This window comes from Morus notabilis, unplaced genomic scaffold, assembly GCF_000414095.1.
Source record: "Morus notabilis unplaced genomic scaffold, ASM41409v2 Scaffold384, whole genome shotgun sequence".
Taxonomy (NCBI): Eukaryota; Viridiplantae; Streptophyta; class Magnoliopsida; order Rosales; family Moraceae; genus Morus; species Morus notabilis.
Genome location: NW_010387635.1, coordinates 1,405,371 through 1,424,566, shown reverse-complemented (window position 1 = coordinate 1,424,566; position 19,196 = coordinate 1,405,371). Strand labels below are relative to the sequence as shown.

The following is a 19,196-nucleotide window of genomic DNA, read 5'->3' as shown; positions in this document are numbered from 1 at the left end:
CCCCGGGCACCGAAATTCAGCAACAAAGCGGTATGGTCAGTGTTGTAACGTAAAGAAAAAGTGTACAAAAACCACATGCATTGCTTATGTTAGCCTTTGGATGAGAGCCTAAAAAGGTCTCTAAACGTTACTATTGTCTATGTCATTGCCAACCGTATAAGCAAGGTGATTGATTTGTGTTTTTTATTTTAAAAGAAAGAAAAAAAAGAAGAAGTAATCTTTAAGAGAAATTTACTGAGAATACATATGTAACGATAAAAAACCTGACTCATACTTTTTATCTATTGACACTCAAGGAGTCTTAAGGATTGTTTGGTTGGGAGATTCGTACCCCGATTCGAATCATGGTTCATGATTCGCTATAGTGTTTTCTCTCACAAAAAATACACATAAATTGAAAATATGGTTCATGATTCGCTATAGTGTTTTCTCTCACAAAAAATACACATAAATCAAAAATGGTTATAATCTCATGATTCTAATCCATGAACCAAACGTCTCCTAAGTTAAAGCAAGCTCAAGTCATATTCAGTAGGTCGACTAAGAGCCATTATTACAGTGAGGAAAATCAATCCTTGAATCATTGGAAATAAAGTCTTAATAGGTCATTCTCTTATCGCCGTGTCATCGCCACTAATTTGAAGTGAAACTTTTTAGTGAGCTTGGAAAAAAAAATTAGTAGACTTTTGCTAATATATGTTGTTAATGGGACAAAGTCACTTACTTGGAGGATAAAAAAAAAAAAAAAAATTTTTTTTGATAATGCCCAGATTCTTTTCGTGGACGAGCCAAGCTCGTTCAAAAATGAGCAAGTGACAATGCAAATTTATTGCGATTTTGCGTATTGCTTTAGAGCACCACCAAAGTCCAGGAGCCCTTTGTGTTATTTTGAATACTATACCGCCAAAAGTATAGATTTTAAATTGGTTGCATGGTGATCTTTGCTTCTTTTGTTCAAAATGAAAGCGGTTTTATTTTGTTTGCGTGTGTGTGTTTGCGTGTGTGTGTGTGTGTGTATATATATATATATATATATATATTATTTTTTTCTATGAGCTCCTTTTTTTCTTTTACTTTATGATGGCTTTTATTATTTGTTCAAACAATTGTAAGAATTTTGAGTGAGCTTAATTTTTATTCCCTTTTACATTTGAATCACAATTCAACCTTTATGGTACGATATTTTTTTTATAAAAATTTAAATTTTAGTGTTCTAGATCATTTAGTCTTAATAACTGGTTTTATTCACTGATGTAGTGGTTTTGTCAAATGAGTTTTTATTGTGCTCAAAATAATATGTCGAGTGGGTCTTTTTCTATAATTTGGTCTCGGCAATAGTAATTTTTGTGTCTTTTGTTCAAAAATTTTCTATGATCTTAAGATGGTCATTATTGTTTGTTCAAAATATTATAAGAGTTTGAGATGAAGAGAAGAATAAAGAAATACCCTAAAAAAATGAAGTAAAAGGAAAGAGGAAGAACAAATGTAATATCTCTTATAAAAAGAAATTAAAAAATTATAAGAGTTTCAGTTAAAGAGAAGAATAAAGAAATACCCTAAAAAACGAAGGAAAAAAGAAAGAGGAAGAACAAATGTAATTTCTCTAATAAATAGAACTTATTTAATAAATTTAATAACACAAGACATGCGACAAATTTTTTTATAACTCAACCTATAGCTATGTTATTTTGTTTTACTCCAACCAACTGCATATAGTCCAAATCCCTTATTTCAAGCCCAAAAAAAAAAACCCTAATTTCATCCAATAGTACATTGAAAGTAGCAATATTGCTTAAACACGTCTTTTTTTACCCCTTTTTGGACATAGCAATTTCCCTTTTTCTCTTCATAATTCTACCATCCATAATTACCATTTTTTTTTCAAATAAATCAAAATATATAGTCATGTATGGAAGTCCACATCAAGCAGCTCAATAGTGTAAGCTAAACCATGCTTCAATGGGACCACATTTCCCTAGCATCTACTCAATCATGGAAACGGTTGGGAGTCCACAGAACTCAATGCGTTACTACTTACTAGTACTGCCACCTCCAATATTTGTCTTTTATTATATACATATATACATGCATATATATATATATATACACATATATACACACACACTCCCACATTAATTTTGGGGAAGCTGTATATTTGTACTATGCCCTAAAATTTGTGGTATTCTGCAAACCATTTCAATTCAATATGTGTAGCCAAAAGATAATGTTGATATTTTTTAAGAAAGGTTAAGCAATTCTTATGGTCGAAATTCTTATTAATTAATAGTGGGTCTATTAATAAGATGTTATCATGTTCGCTTGTCCTCTTGCAAAATTACCAGGTGTAAATAAGGTTGTATACTAATGATTTTTCGAAGTATGGCAATATTCCATCTTATCATACTGACCATATCTTGAATTGAGTACTGTACCTAATTACTACCAACGTCTCATGGATATTTATTTATAGCTTAATCCGTGCTAATGTTATTTGTATTTAGACAAATCAGAAAGGAAAATAATTTATTTCATACATGCATTTGGATTTTTGTCTTCTGAAAATGTTTATTTAACATTATCCCAACCATTTTTTTTGTCCGCAACTTATTGCCTTAATTAGAACGCAAGGCATGGACAATACACTAATCAAGTAGTTCTTTAATCAACTATTTTATAGTTTTGTTTATTGTATAGAGATTTTTTCCGGTTAGCCTCACTACTGGTAATATTAGTTTTTAACTATTTTATCTAATTAAAAATCACACTAAATTAAAAAACATACATAACAGATAATTTTTGATATAGATTTAATAATTAAAAAATAAAAAAATACGACTAGTTTATATTTTTAATAGACGTTTAGTTCATGGATTCAGAATCATTTTTAATTTACGTGTAAAAATACTGTAACGAATTATGAATCATGATTTCAATCATGACATGAATTCACTGACTAGACAGACTCTATCTTAAAAGACAAAATTGCTCATTAAAGAAAAGCCAAGATCACGTGAATAGGTGCAATTAGTCTTTTTCATTGTTCATATGTACAGTTATATAACTTTCACTGTTTAAAAATTATATCGTTAGGTTGTACTAAATCAGAAAACGTTAAGGACACTTTTCTAACACATATAATAATAAATCTTGCATGGGTGCTTCACTCAATGTCCGATGGAAAAGATAAAATCTTAAAAAAGGAATTATGTGAGTATTTTGTAGAGTGGGGGGAGCTTCGTAAGAAAATTCTGATAATAAAACCCCCCTTTGTCAGCAAGAGGCTCCTTCTTGGGGAACCTTTCCTTTCAATGGAAATTTCTGAAGATACCGTACTTTCTGTATTCATCTCTCAACCCTCTCACTTCACTCTCATATTTTCCGTACACTCTCCACTTCTTCTCTGTTCAAGTTTCCCACCTTTTTGGTTCTTTACGTACCAATTTTGTCGTCTAATCTCATGGTATGGTATTTCCATCGACACAGTATAAAACCTAAGATACGTACATATATATATAAATGTATTCAGTCCAACAACTGTATCAGTATAATAAAACCTAAGATACGCGTACATATGTACATATATATTTTGTCATCTAATAAATATTTTACCGATTTAAGTTTTTAATTCTAATTTTGTTACAGTTAAAAGCTCTAAAAAATATTCACATCTAACTTTTTTACTATAGTTAAAAACTCTAATATAAAGTCACAGCTCAACTGAAATTCAAAACTCGAATCGAAGAACTTAATGAGACCATGACTTGTTTTATTTGTCTGTATAGCATCGTTATTTAGACATATGGAATTTCCAGTTTTATATTCATTAACCAAGCCAGGCTAAGATAATGATGATGTGTGTATATTCAAAGTTCCTCAAAATCATAGATATTGATTTGGCACTTACTTTATCTCTAATTCAAATAAGCGGAAGATCAACAAAGAGATCACAATTATAAGATCAAATGACAAATATGGAATTTAAAGATAATTATGAATTATTTATGACAAATTAGAAATAATTGATTTACAAATATTATAAATAGAGTGTCGACGTGGGAGATAGCTCTACGTCCAATTTTTGGCACAAACTCTTAGATTTACTTTGAATTCTCTTAGGGCTCGTTTAGTTCGCGATTCGAGTTTTTAATTCGAATTGAGATGTGATTTTATGTAAAAAATTTGTACTGTAGCAAAAAAGTTAGATATAACTGTTTCTGAGAGTTTTTTACTGTAACAAAACTCGAATTTTAAACTCAAATCGGTGAAATAAATATGACATTAATTCATACTGAAATCATCACCTTCCTCCAAGAATAACTAATGCAGATATTAGAGAAATGCTAGAGTCACTCATTTCAGCCTCGTTCACTTCGCTGATTCGAGTTGAGATGTGATTTTATGTGAGAGCTTTTTACTGTAGCAAAAAAGTTATATGTGATTGTTTGTGAGAGCTTTTTACTGTAGAAAAACTCGAATTCTAAACTCGAATCAGCGAAGTGACGAGGCCTCATCACTCTCTTTCTCATTCTCTTGCTTCCCCTTCTGCCACATGTCATTTCACTTCCCCATAAAAATAAAGCATCCGTTCATTTCACCGATTCGAGTTTTACTACAGTAAAAAGCTCTCAGAATCAGTCACATCTAACTTTTTTGCTACAATAAAAAGCTCTCATATAAAGTTACATCTAAACTCGAATTGAAAACTCGAATTAGCGAACTGAACGGGCCCATAGGCTATTGTTTTATCTCTTTATTATAACTTTGCCACTTTTTAATATAACAAAGCTCACATTATAATATTTATTACTTATATATTAGTTTATAAATACGTTGATACATTTTTTTTCCTTTCCTTTCCTTTTTTTTATTTTTTTATTTTTCCTCTTTAAATATGGTTGGATACTTTTTTTTTTCGTAAATCGTTGGGTAATCTTGGAAAAGACCTTTCCTTTACTCCTATTTTTATATATTTACACGCGCATTATGTTACACATATCGTGTATAATTATAGTAATATAATCTTACTTATATATATATATATTATATGATATTGAATATATTATACATGTGTATATGTACACAGTCATATTGTTAACCTTTACAACACGTTTTATATGTATTTTTAAGATGGGTTCGAAATCTAATGTTATTTAAAGAGTAAAAAGTAGGAAAAAAAACATTTAAATAAAAAAAGAAAACGGAAAAGGATGGTAAATAAGTAATAAGTGATAAAGAAAGCCTCTCTAGATTTTATTTTTACTGGTTAAAACAAATGAGTGGCAGTATTGTAATTAAAACTAAAAAATGATCTATAATTATGGTTCTTTTTATAGGGAAATTAGATGTCACACCGCAATAGTAAAAAGCAGAGAGTAATAAAGATTGACCTTATCATTTATCTTAATATGAACAGTTTTAAAATGAAAAATATTAAGAGCACTCTCTTTTTTACTCTCTATTTTCTTATCTTACAACATATAATTTCACTTATGAAGCATAAATAATACTTTATTCTTTTACATGTAATTATAACTTCGCCACTCTTTTGTCGTTACAAGTTGATATTCTGTTGTTCTTCACTTTTGTGAGTTTTTTTTTTCCTCTCTAGCTTCCTTTTCTTTAGATACCAATGGATACCGTACACCATATGTTACCCTTGCTATATTTTGTAAACAATTTATTCGCCAATGTTTCATATATATATATATATATAATACACACACATATATAATTCATTTTATAACATGATTTTTTTTTTAAAAAGAAAATCTTATATAGGATTTTTAAGTTACAAATAATACATATACAATATTTCAAACAAAGGCACTTTAATTATTCAAATTTTAATTAGAAAATAGCTCGTTGTCCTTTTTTAAGTTCTCTTCTATGTGTTGTTTCTTCCTTACAGTCTTTTTTCTTTTTTTTTTTTCATGAATTCTTTACAATGTAATTGAAAAATATACAACTCAAAAGTCTTCAATGGTGGTTTCGTAAAAAGTGATTAAAAATATCCTTTTAACGTTTTCTCCTTAACTAGTGGAAACAAATAGTGGCATAGAGTTAATTAAAAGTTTTTAAAAAAAGTCCATTATAATGTTTCATTTCTATGAAGAGTTAGATGACATGTGGCAAAAAAAAAAGAAAGTAAGAGTGAGAAAAAGAGTGATAAAATTAGGGGTGGTAATTTGTGTCACGTGTCGTGTTTTGATCGTTTCTTTCTAAATTTGCAGTCAACCCGAACACGACCCGTGACGCGAAATTTTTTAAAAACTGCAACACGAACACGACACGACCTGAAAATGACCCGTGACACGAAATTGACCCGTGAATCCAAAATTGACACGAAAATTGTATACTTTTATTTAATTTTTTACATATTAAAAATAACTTAAAATTCATAACACACTAAATTACAATAACAACCATTGAAATTAAGCAAATAATAAGATTTTGAGTATAACTATCATGATATCACAAGTTCATAATAAAATTAAAAATATGAAATGAAAAATATATGTATTTTTTAGTTTTTTATGAGTTTTGTGTCGTATTCGGGTTAGGCGGGTCCAACCCGAAATTGACCCGTATTTTTCGTGTCAATTTCAGGTCGACCCAATTCTAATCCGAACATCTTTTTTCTCAACTCTAACCCATAAAATTCGTGTCGTTTTCAAGTCATGTCATCATATCATCACCCATATTGCCAATCCTAGATAAAATGACTGACTCTAACATTTTTCTTCTAAAATCGTGCGTTCTTTACCATCATTCTTCTTTTAATCTCATTAATTACTATTTATACGTATGAGGTGATCGGTGATGGGGTGGTCGTGAGAAATTTATTTGTTTAATGATATTTGACTCTAAATAAAAATTAATAGAAATTTTTTGATAATTGAAAAAAGAATGAAAGTGTCAAATCTTCAAATTTAAAAAAAAAAGAAAAAAAAAGTATATTTTTAAGAAGAAAAAAAAGAATGTAAGAACTTTTTTGTTTCATATTTAAATTCATAGTTTTAATTTTATTATAATATTTTTTTTATAAAAAAAATAAAATTAAATATTACTGATTTAAATGTATAAACTAAATATACCTTAAAAAAATAAAAGCCACTCATAAGGGAATAACTTGTTCAATTTCAAAATTCGAAATTGAAAGCGAGAACAATTTTGAAAAAAAAAAAAAATAGTAGTCATAAATTCATAATAAATTAAATAAAACAAATAAAAAGGAGAAAAATCATAGTTTTGTGGGCCAACGTCATCAGTCAGTGGCAGTGCCATGGCCAATAGTAACAAAACACGTGAAAAATTCAGTTGGGCGGCTGAAAATGACTTTGGAGCCGGCTCCTCTATTTTTAAAATTTTCTTTTTATTGTATTTTTTTTTATTTTTTACTTTTACCCAGTAAAGAGAATAAAATTGAAACGTTCGCTGTTGGAATCTGAAATACGTTATTTGACCATCTTATACCAATTTTTGTTTCCCGTTTTATATTTCGTTTAGTGTTTCTTTCATCGGACGAAATTACCCCTAATAATCAGCACATATTACGGTTTATAAATGCTCACGTGATGTAGATACCAAACAGGGCACGTGACATTTGGTACTAATGGTAATGGGATTTAAATTTAATCCCCAAATTGCCACTGGTGGGCCACAAAAGAAAAAAAAAATCTCATTTTCATATTTTTTTAAATTACAGATTCTACTTATTTAAATACATGACTAATTAAAAGTACCTATTTTAAAAAACTATACCATTTCACTAATTTTAATCTAAAAAATAAACATATATGAGTTAATATTAAAGAGTATAAATCTATTTCAAGGGGTATTTTTAAAATTTTCTCAATTCTTTTTGAAGTCACTGGTAATAAGGTGATTCAGATTAGAATCCAACTAAAGGAACTTGAATTCCTAAATTGCCCTCATGTTGGATAAGCTAATCAATGTTTTTGTCCTCAATGAGAGAGGAGGAATCATTTCAGTTTTGGTTACTTGGCGACAAAAGCTGGCCAATGTCATTCGTTTGTATTAACCTTTTTCCACTCTTTGCTTACAAGGCATGTCCTGTCTCCAGAACTTGATGATTACTAAGGGCATTATGGTCGTCATGTAAAAATGTTGTTTTCCACATCGGGTATTACCAATCATGCTAAACGGATCGGCCACTTTATAAATTTAATATTTGAGTGTAAAAAATATTTTTTAATATAATATTATTTATTATGTTAAATTTCACATATATTAAAACATTTTTAATGTAATATTATAATAGATATGTCAATTGTAAATTTAATATTTAAGTGTTAAAAATACACTCCAATGCAATGTCATTTATTGTGCTAAATTTTTCATATATTATATTTTGTGGTAAATTTCTCACTAAGTATAGCATATAAAAAATTTAGTATTTTGATTGCTATTGGTTTAAATATTTAGTTTTTCATGTAATCATTGTAACTCTTACATTTTGTAATTATTTTAAACATAAAAGTTTACTTTTATAACTTTCAAAGCTTAATAATTATAAAAAAAATATAGATTTAACATTTCAAATAGCATAATGCATTTGAATAAAAATGAAAAATAACATACCATACCACACTTTTTGATGGTAAATATACAATTGGCATAATTTTTGCATTTGAGATGGTCTTATACTTTGTGAAAAATTTCTCACTAAGTATAACATATAAGAAATTTGACATTTGATTGCTATTGGTTAACATATTTACTTTTTCATATAATCATTGTAACTTTTATATTTTTTTAATTATTTTAAAAATAAAAGTTTATTTTTACAACTTTCAAAACATAATGATTATGAAAATAAAAGTATATTTAACATTTTAAATAACATTACGCATTAGAGTAAAAATAAAAATAATATATCATATCATATTTTATTAATGCTAAATATACAATTAGCATAAATATTTATATTGAAGATGATCTTAAGGCGCCAAATAAGATTAAAAAAAAAAATAGCTAATCGTATTTGAATCTTATCAATGCATCCCAAACTTTTCTTTTGTTGGTAGTAAGATAGGCTAAAAAAATTTAAAATTTTGATATTTTAGACTATAATTCTGGTTCATTAATCGACACACATTATTGAATGAACCATATCTGTATGGCAAGGATTGTGAAGTTTAAGGTCTTAAATACAAAAATTAATAGTTTTAGTTTAAAATTCAAATTATAAACAGAAAGTTCAAGAGGGGGTGCAATTTATCAAAAAAGAAAAAAGAAAGAAAAAAGGAAACTTTGTGAAGTATAATGATGGATTAATAGCTCAAGCATTGTGATAATGCACTGCAATGAGAGTAGCTATAAGTTACCAAAAATAGATTTTGCTCATTATGCCAGTGATTATGGCGAGGCAAATGGTTGATTGCCATTTTTAAGCTAATGATGTTAAGTTTTTTTTTTTTTTTTGCAAAATAGAAATATGACCATTTCTTCTTGTTTTTGATACGTATCAAATTAAGGTGCGAAAAGATAATGCGTGATAATGCCATTTTAACAAGAATAAATGTTATTTTTGTACCATCAAGTTTAGAAATTTTTTTCACGAAAAGAGGACAAGAGGAAAGTTTCACCACAGAAAAATATATATAGTTGATTCTACAATACATTGCGTTTTGTGGCGTCTTCATGAGTTGATGAAATGTGCCAATATGGAAGATGACAAGGCATAAATGTTTCAATAAAGAGACAAATAATCAATGCAGTAACAATTTTAGTGTTCTTATTGTATATATCGGAGATAATATTTCTTCACATATACGCAATATTTGCAGTTGAAAAATCGTGAGGGGATATTCTAATTATTTTTGCAGCTTAAGGCCATTTATTATTGTAGGGGTTAGCTTTTTTAGCCTGTGAAATGGCACTTTCAACTATATAAAGGAATCAAATAAATGGCTGTAAATGTTAATGAGAGGTTGTTACATTTATCCCTTTACGGCCTTACTTTTATTTATCATTAATTTTATTAGGTTTATTTCGTTTCAATTAGTAAATCAACTTTTTCATATGAGATTAAAGAGCTAAGCTATCCAAAACATGCATAAAGCATTTTTGTGAATTTGGTAGAACAACTAAAAGGAATTGGGCAATAATATGTCTTGGAGCATGTGTATGCTTTTATCGAAACCAATTGAAATAAAGTTGACACATGAGTACAAGATGCTAGGCAATTATTACTAAATTTGAAACTAAATTGTGCGAAAATTTTGAGTTCTAATGTTTGATTAAATTCTAAGCAATCATGCAAGATATTTAACCCAAGTTAAGCATCGTTAAGTGGAATATATATAAATATATATACATATATATTTCTATATTTTAAAGTGACTACAGGGTAACTATTAAAAATTCGTATATATATATATATAAATATAAATTTGATGATGTGTCGTGATAAGAATTTAATTTCATTAATTGACATTAATTTTATTATCAACTAATCAATTTATTACAACCATAAGATTAATATATTATGACTAAAATAATAATGTCAATTAATTTATAAATATTTGAATAACCATTAAAATCACGCTCATATATATATATATATATATACACACACAAATAAGCAAAAAAATAAATAGGAAACAAATCAATCCTTCTCGATCATTCTACAAAAAAGTAAATGCTGTGAATCTCTGAGATCATTCTCGCAAGAATTGTCAACTTATATGTACTTGGAAATTCTAGTTTTTTAATTAGCAAAGAATGTGCCAAGATTGCCGATTGACTAAACGTATTGCAATAGCCAACAGCTAATACATGCAACGTCGTAGTTGTCAACACTGTACGTTGTTGTGTTAACTTTGCAATACTTGGATGAGGCAATACAAATGAGTAATCCAAAGCTCTAGAGACGAGGGTTACAACAAATACACAACGTTTAGAAGATTAATTAGAGTATAATAATAAGGAAAATTGTGTCCAAAGGGTAACGGTTAATTAAAAGCAAAAAAAAAAGAAAAATTTTCCACCAATACGATGCAATTTATAATAATTAGATCAAATTAAGGTATAGTTTTTAACTACGATCAAATCGGAATCATAATAAGTTAAATAAAGTACAACATCTCAACATAGTATGATGAAATTTAAAATGAAATCCAAAATATTTTCTTAATAATAATCCATATTTTTTTTAATGGATAATCCATTTAAGTTGAGTTTTGTTTTGTAAAGCGGGAAACAAATTGAGGTGGAGATGATAATCAAAACCAAAACGAGCGGCGATCAACGCGGGTGTGTGTGTGTGGTGAATTGCGTAAATTAGTCAAAAGAAATGGCCCAAACCCTTCACAAAGAAGAAAAAGTAAAAGAGGCCAAAGAAAAAAAAAAAAAACCAGAAAGGTGGCAGTTTCCTAGGTCTTAACGAATCTAAAAATTACAACGGGACAAATCGCACTCCATTAATTTTAAAAAATAAAAAATATATATATTTTTTTCACTCCTCTAAAAATTCGAAAAGATTCAAAACGGTGAAAGAATTACAAAAAATTCGGTGGCAGTCTGTGGATATGGTCCGACTCCGACCTGGCCTTCCATATGTACCAAACCTTGGACAGAGAAAAATCCAAGTCATCTTTTTAAAAAAGAGATAATAAGGGGCAGTCCTTGTAATTCCAGTCCAAATTTTGCGTTACACATGTATAACTTTTTTAAATTAAAAATCATCTTGAAACGTATTTTTGGGAAGAAAGTATGAAATACACTAATACAATTGGTGTATGTATTTATATTTAGAGAGAGAAAAAGGTGAAAGAAAAAAAAACAAATTATGAGGGTGAGAGAGAGAGAGAGAGAGAGAGAGAGACGAGAAAGAAACGGGCACTTTTAGTATAGGGCCACGGACGCTTTCAGCCCTCATTCAATGCTTTACCGAACTCACCACCCCTTTTTCTTCCATTTCCACCCCTTTACTCGTTCTTCTTCTTCATTCCCTTCTTCTTCTTCTTCTTATTCTTCTTCTTCTCCTTCTTCCTCTAAACCCTCCACCACTCCTTCTCCTCTCTCTACGCAGGTATGTTTATACTTTTGTTTTTTTTTTGGTCCCAAAGTTTCAAACTTTTTCATTTTTAGGACCCAAAGTTTCAAACTTTGCCTTGAAAGTTAAACTGGGTATTTATTCTTTTTTATTTTTTGAAGGTTGAAACGGAAATGGAATGCGTTGAAGCGGCTTTGAAGACAAGTTTTAGGAAGGAGATGGGCGTGAGACAGAGCCCACACGTGGTTTTTGACGATTTGTTGGACGTGAACGTGCAAAATGTCGTCGACTTCTCCGTCGACGACCTCCTTAACTTTTCCGACGACGACGGTTTCGTTGTCGTCGAGGAACAAGACCAAGACGGCGACAAAGACTTATCTTCCCCTTCGCAAGAACAAAACCAACCGGCAGAGGAAGAAGCCATAAACGACAACAACAACCCAAGTACCAGTTTGTTTGTGTCGTCCGTACCCACCACCGAACTCACCCTTCCGGTAACATTTTTTTTTTGTTTTTATTTGCTCCCTACAAAAGAATAAAAAAAGGAACGTTTTTTTTTTTTCGGGGGTGTGGTTTGTTGTTATTGAGGAAAGGTGGGATTTTTATTACACAGGCGGAGGAGTTGGAGAACCTGGAATGGCTATCCCATTTCGTCGAGGAATCCTTCTCGGAATTCTCGACCTCGTACCTCGCCGGAGTTTCGGCGGAGAAGCCGCCCGAGGACGAAACCTTTCTTCCTGAACCGAAACGTTTCGCTCCGGAGAAACCCTGTTTCACCACTCCCATTCCGGCCAAGGCCAGAAGCAAGCGGCCTCGGACCGGCGGTCGGGTCTGGTCCCTCGGTTCGCCGTCCTTCATCGAGTCGTCCTCGAGCTCGACGACCTCCTCGTCGTCTTCCTCGTCTCCGACGAGCCCTTGGCTCATATACGCGACGCATAGCCACGAACCGGCCTGTTCAGTGCAAAAACCGGCTCCAAAGAAGGCGAAGAAGAGACAGGCGGTCGAGTCTTTCGGCTCCGGTTCCGGTCCGGCTTCCGCCCAACCGCCCCGCCGGTGCAGCCACTGCGGCGTTCAGAAGACCCCGCAGTGGCGAACCGGGCCTCTCGGGGCCAAGACGCTTTGCAACGCTTGTGGGGTCCGGTTCAAGTCTGGTCGGCTTTTGCCCGAGTACCGGCCCGCTTGTAGCCCGACTTTCTCGAGCGATTTGCACTCGAACCACCACCGGAAAGTGCTTGAAATGCGGCGGAAGAAGGAAAGCGTGACTCTGCCACCTGAGTCCGTTTTGGGCCCTTCGGTCGTGTCAAGTTTTTGAAGAATTAATTATTATTAGAATTAGCCAAAAAAAAAAAAAACTTTAGTCTAGTAGTTGTAATTTAGAAAAATAGGGAATGAGAGAGAAAAGAGAGATACGGGAATGAACCCGGTTCGAACCGGTTTGAGTTAGTGTACATTCTTTTTCCACGGTGGGTGGGGTAGGTTTCCTAGGCGTGTAACTGATTAGGAAGACTCATATGTACTTTTTTTTCCCTCTAATTTATTTTTTTTTTACTTTACATTTGGCTTTTTTTTTTCTCTTTTTTTAAAAATAAAAAAATCGTAATTGGTTTATTTATTTTAAGTTATTTTACATTTTATTTTTTATTTTTTTTTGAGTGGTTTTGAAAATGTCAAAAAAATTTCCCACCCTATATATCTTTGGTTGCCGTTGGAAATGGAAGGCACAAACATGATGTCATGAATGAATAATACTATGTGCGATGGCGTTGGGAGCATGCCCTCCACGGTTTCTCCACCGTTGATGAGAAATGACGAGGGGAATCCAACGGTTGGTGGGGGTTTTTTTTTTTCTTTGAGGTTTTTGAGTGTGGATTTGCTGGCATTTTCTAATGTTCAAATTCCAATGTGGAGGAATTTTAGCCGAATAACGGAGAGCTTGGATTTTGGGTGTCCTTTTTGTTGGCCTTTTATCGATGCCCTTGTAGTTGTTAGATTTTTTCGTACTTTGGCCATTTGACGTTTGGACTTTACTCCCAATTCTTGAAAACAACAAAGAGAAAAAGATGAATGGGAAAAAACTAGTGAGTTAATGTTGTAGGAGTTTTGTGAGGTTACATTTGAGTTTAAAATTTAAATTTTGTTATAATAAAAAGTTTTCAGTAACAGTCACATTTAATTTTTTTTGTTACAATAAAAAATTTTCACATAAAATTACATATTAACTCGAATTAAAAACTAAAATCAACGAACTAAACGAGTCTACGTCGATTTTAGTTTTCATCTTTTCTTTGCAAAAGGGCAAGAGCCATATATTTTTATGATATTTCCATGTAGGACCGAAAAAAATAAATTATTAGTTGGTCTTTGTTTCTCAGCCATTAAATATAAATTAATTACCTTTAAATATAAATTAATAACTTACTGTGCTCTGTATATATAGACATATATTTTATTTATTTTGATGTTATTTTAATCCCATTTAATGGTTAGAATTGTGCATTATCAACCTTTAAATATAAATTAATAACCTACTGTGCTGTGTGTATATATATATATATATATATAGACATATATTTTATTTATTTTGATGTTATTTTAATCCCATTTAATGGTTAGAATTGTGCATTATCGGTAGGACATCTAACTTTATGATCCATATTTTTATTTTTATGTTTTGGTGGGGTTTTTAAAATTTGTGTTACTAGATAGTAGGTGGCATCTTTTACTATAACTTAACTCTCTTAGCTAATGTCAGGCTCGTTATCAATATAGCATGTGAACTGAAACATTTATGAAGTGCTTCCTATTTAAGAATGAATTTTCAGGATATACAAGCTTTGTGTTTAGCACATTTGTTCCCCCTTTTTTTTTTTTTTTTGAAGGGCTTTCTCTTTTACTTTTAATCCCTTTCTACACAACCCATTACTTCTGCAGAAATATCACTTTTGGACCATCCTAAAGGATGAAACTGCAAGTTTTCAAGAAATGCTTAGGATTTTGTTCCTTCACACACACACACACACACACACACAAAACCTTCAATACAAGAAGCTTAGGTCAAAATCCTAGAAGACATTTAGTTTATGTATTCATAATTATTCTCGTTTTACATGTATGTTTTGTGAGAGAAAAATACCGTAGAAAACCATGAATCATGATTCAGAATTAGGGATGAATATAGAAATTATACAACATATCATCTTTAACTTATGATGTGATGCAATTCATAATGGAAATATTGCTCAAAAACAATGCGCATGCCGTATGTCGCCATTTGTCTAATAATTATTGTAAGTAGACTTGGATATCGGCTCATATTGGCTTGTTGAGTCAAATGCAACTATACATCAAGTTATTTATATCTATGCACCACCAGTTTGTGGTTGAAATTGAATTAGCATTCAATTAAAGACCAAAAATTAGTATCCAATTGTGTCTTAAGAAAAAACGCTAAAAGTGCAAGAAAGTGACAAACTCAATTTCTCCTTAGGGCAATCGTAATCATATATTGTAAAATTTTGAGCGCTACCCAAGTTTTATTTCTTCTTAGGGAAATTGTAATTAATAGTCTTGTTATGATATTTTTTTTTGGTAGTAAATAGCTTATTTACTACACTTGTTAATAAATTGTTTCTTACATCTAAAAGAAGATTATAAGGGTAAAAGAAAAATAAGTATGCTAAGTAAAAAACCAATAAACATTATGTAAATAAAAAGTAATAAATAGTGACAAATATAATTTGAGACTTAAAAAGAATAAATTTGAATTTATTAGGGTTTTTATTATGGTGTAAATTTGAGTTATAAATTCCGGATTTATCAAATTTTATTATGAGATAAATCCGTTAAATCTTGAATTTGCTAAATTTAATCATAGAATAAAATCAGGATTTTTCAAATTTGGTCATATGGTAAACCCAGTAAATTTGGGATTTATTTCTACTTAATAGCTTACTAAAACATTCTTCCATTTTTTTTTGTTTTCCAAAAAAAGAAAAGAAGACCATTTACTTTACCTTCTTTCTTGTTCTTATCCTAGTTGTTACGAATTGTAACTTATCATTGAGGTAGAACTTGAAAGTCAAAAGAAAGCAAATTTCTATTACAATTTGCATTAAAAAGGAGAGCCGCTAGCCAAAATTAGCTACACCATAATTACCACTTTATAATTTATTAAGCTAGTGTTAGGAAAACTTTGACATACAATGATTAATTAACCTTGGTTATTGAATAATAATAATAATAATAATAATAATAATAATATTATTATTATTAATAAAAAACTATATGCTCACACAATCACGTGACTCTGCGTAAAGCCGCGGGTACGCTAGCACACGTGCTTGCCCATAGGGATTTGAATTTGATATATATATATATATATATATATATATATAGATATATATTTCAGGTCTCTACCGATGTACCAAAACTAAACCAAACCCAAATGCCCAAACACATAAGAAATTCAAAATGTGGCCAAAATTTCATGTTTGCCCCACCCAATACCAAAATGATGTTGAGTGGCTATTACGTGATGGGCATTTCTCACCAGTTCCAACCACTCTCCAACGTCCATGATAGTTCAAAATCAACAATAATAGTTAAGAGAGCTTTTGGCTAGCTTAACTTTGTCCCCTTCTTTCATGCAAACCATTTTTACTTGGTAATTACTTTTGAGTCAAATCATCAAGGAAAAACTAAACTTATATTTTTGTTTTGGGAGGCAGAATAAGTTATACATAATTCTCACTCTCTCTCCTTGGTAAGGCCATCAAACAACAATGTCAAATTAAGAAAACATTGTAGTATAGAGGTGAAGTTGCTAACTTAATTACTAGAACTTAATTTGATAAAGAAAGGTTGACATTTTGGGTCAGCGGAAAAGAAAAATGCTAGCAATACTCTTTCTGTCACTATCTTCATCATTATTTCCACTTAATATTTGACATGTAGACTATACTAGCATAATATATTATTATTTAAATAAAAAATGAGATAGTGTAGTCTACGTGTCAAATAATAAGTAGAGAGAGTGACAAATAAAGTGATAAAAAGAGTGTCTCTAACATTTCTCGGCCGAAAAAGCTCTCATTCTCTCTCTCCATCATGTACAGGGTGGTAGTAACTCTAGTGGGTGAGTATAGTGAGTAGTGATTGTGCCCACATTCACCCAACTTTTTGTTTTTGACCAATATGTGTTGCGCTGATGATCTCTTTCGGCTCCACTTTCTTAGACCTTTGTAAGCCTAAACAGCTTCGGATTATACATGATTCGACTAATGGACAAAGCCCTATCCGTATTGAGGGTCCTTATGTTCTTCTTTTAAGGCCCTTTTTGGCTCCAAATTGACACAACTGATTTGATAGCATTGTCTGTGGAGCTAGTTGTAGTCATTGTGGAAGTAATGTGTTTTCGATCGTAATCCATTGGTTGGTTCCACCAATGAGCTATAACTTGGGTTTCATAATTAAAACAGTTAGCTAATTGCTCAACTGGGCTTGAAGTTTTCTTATAGAATTACAAAGGCCTTGGTTGAGTTCGCGAATTTTTAAGTTTTCAATTTGAGTTGATATGTGATTTTACGTGAGAGTTTTTTATTGTAGTAAAAAAGTTAGATGTGATTTTTTGTAAGAGCTTTTAACTGTAGTAAAACTGAAAATGAAAACTCAAATTGGTGAAATGAACGAGGCGTATACACACATGTTTGTCTTTGCTTTAAATTGGTTCCTTTTTGTGTTCACCATAGGAACAACAAGTTGACATAATGCTGTTTATCACAATAACTTGTATGTGACGGCTTTCGGATTAAGTAAAGTTTACACTTTTGGGGTGATTAATTTTGAGGTAAGATGGTAAAAAGATACTCCTATGATACATTTTTGAACGGTCAGATCTTGATGATAAAAATAGGTTAAATTATTTTATAATTTTTTTTAATCTAATGCAATTCTCATGATGTGATCTCTAATAGTTTAGAATTGCATCTAACTATTATGATTTTTTTTCCAATCCCTACAGAAAAAATAAATTATCCCATAAAAAAAGGAAATAAAAGATATTGCAAATTTGATGGAGGACCAATTACAAGTTTTGAAACTATATATGAAGTATCAAGCCCACTGCAACATGGGTTCTGTGCAATGAGGAGGCCATATAAAAGGGCGCCTAAAGTATGGTTTTTGAATGTATAGCCCACCTTGAATAAAAACAAGAAAGAAAAAAAAAACATAAAAGAATAATCTTATTGAAACAAGAAAGAACAAAGAAACAAAACACCAATAGCAAAGCGAAGCAGAAATAAAGAGAACAAAACAATCTGACAATTCGGCAAAAGCCCACCTTAAATTAGGAAAAAGCCTTCCGACCAATTTTAGGTCAATTTTATATAAAAAAGATCTCGTTTATTTTACCGATTTGAGTTTTGTTACAATAAGAAACTCTCATAAACAATCACATTTAACTTTTTTACTACAGTAAAAAACTCTTACATAAAGTTATATCTCAATTCAAATTAAAAACTCGAATCAGCGAAGTAAACGAGTAGAAAGTAACCAAGTTACAACCAAGCAATATAAATCATACATTGCTAGATTGTATATATAGGCCAATTTCACTCCATTTTTTGAGTTTACTCGAACTTTAACAAGTTCTGTATTGGTTTCGGACGTTCCTTTACTAATAAAGGACGATGATAGCTGATCATTTGTGTTATTATATATTGAGGCACTAGTTAATAGTTATATATATATATATATATTGAAGTTTCCAAGCAAAACTGCATTTAAAAAAATCACAAATTTTATTATCCAATACAAGTGTTGCCGTATAATTTGACAACTAATTGTGTCTAGTATAGAAATTAAGGGACTCCACACACTGTAATTTTATTCTAACTGCGATAGATTACTCGCAGTTAGGAAGAATCAAACGAGAGGTTAAAAGGTAAAGAGCACGTATCAAAGTCACAACAAAAGGTAAAATGCTTTTAGGGGTATGTTTTGGAAGGTGGAAAAAGCAACAAAACGACTATATTTGTAGTCTAGAGTAGCTCATGACTTTCATGCAATCCTTGAGAACGTCCAATATTTGCCCATGCAATGCGCATGGATTGTGGTATTAGTGCACTATGGCTTGGTCGGAGAAGGATTATTGCCTTTGGATCCAATTGATTTGCGT

The 19,196-nt window shown here is 30.9% G+C and overlaps 1 protein-coding gene across 1 annotated transcript; it reads left to right on the top strand.

The window, feature by feature from the left end:
• Nucleotides 1-11,799: 11,799 nt before the first annotated feature.
• LOC21409373 (GATA transcription factor 5) lies at nucleotides 11,800-13,572 on the top strand. The gene is made up of 3 exons (XM_010115094.2): nucleotides 11,800-12,055; nucleotides 12,181-12,513; nucleotides 12,633-13,572. Exons 1-3 carry the CDS (start codon nucleotides 11,906-11,908, stop codon nucleotides 13,329-13,331), a joined length of 1,182 nt encoding a protein of 393 aa, XP_010113396.1. The 5' UTR covers nucleotides 11,800-11,905; the 3' UTR covers nucleotides 13,332-13,572.
• Nucleotides 13,573-19,196: the final 5,624 nt, after the last annotated feature.

Bases quoted from the DNA above. Each gene is read 5' to 3' on its own strand.
- LOC21409373 (XM_010115094.2), top strand. From the start codon at position 11,906: ATGCTTTACCGAACTCACCACCCCTTTTTCTTCCATTTCCACCCCTTT. The intron at 12,056-12,180 runs GTATGTTTATAC...TATTTTTTGAAG, and splicing joins CTTCTCCTCTCTCTACGCAG to GTTGAAACGGAAATGGAATG. The intron at 12,514-12,632 runs GTAACATTTTTT...TTTATTACACAG, and splicing joins CCACCGAACTCACCCTTCCG to GCGGAGGAGTTGGAGAACCT.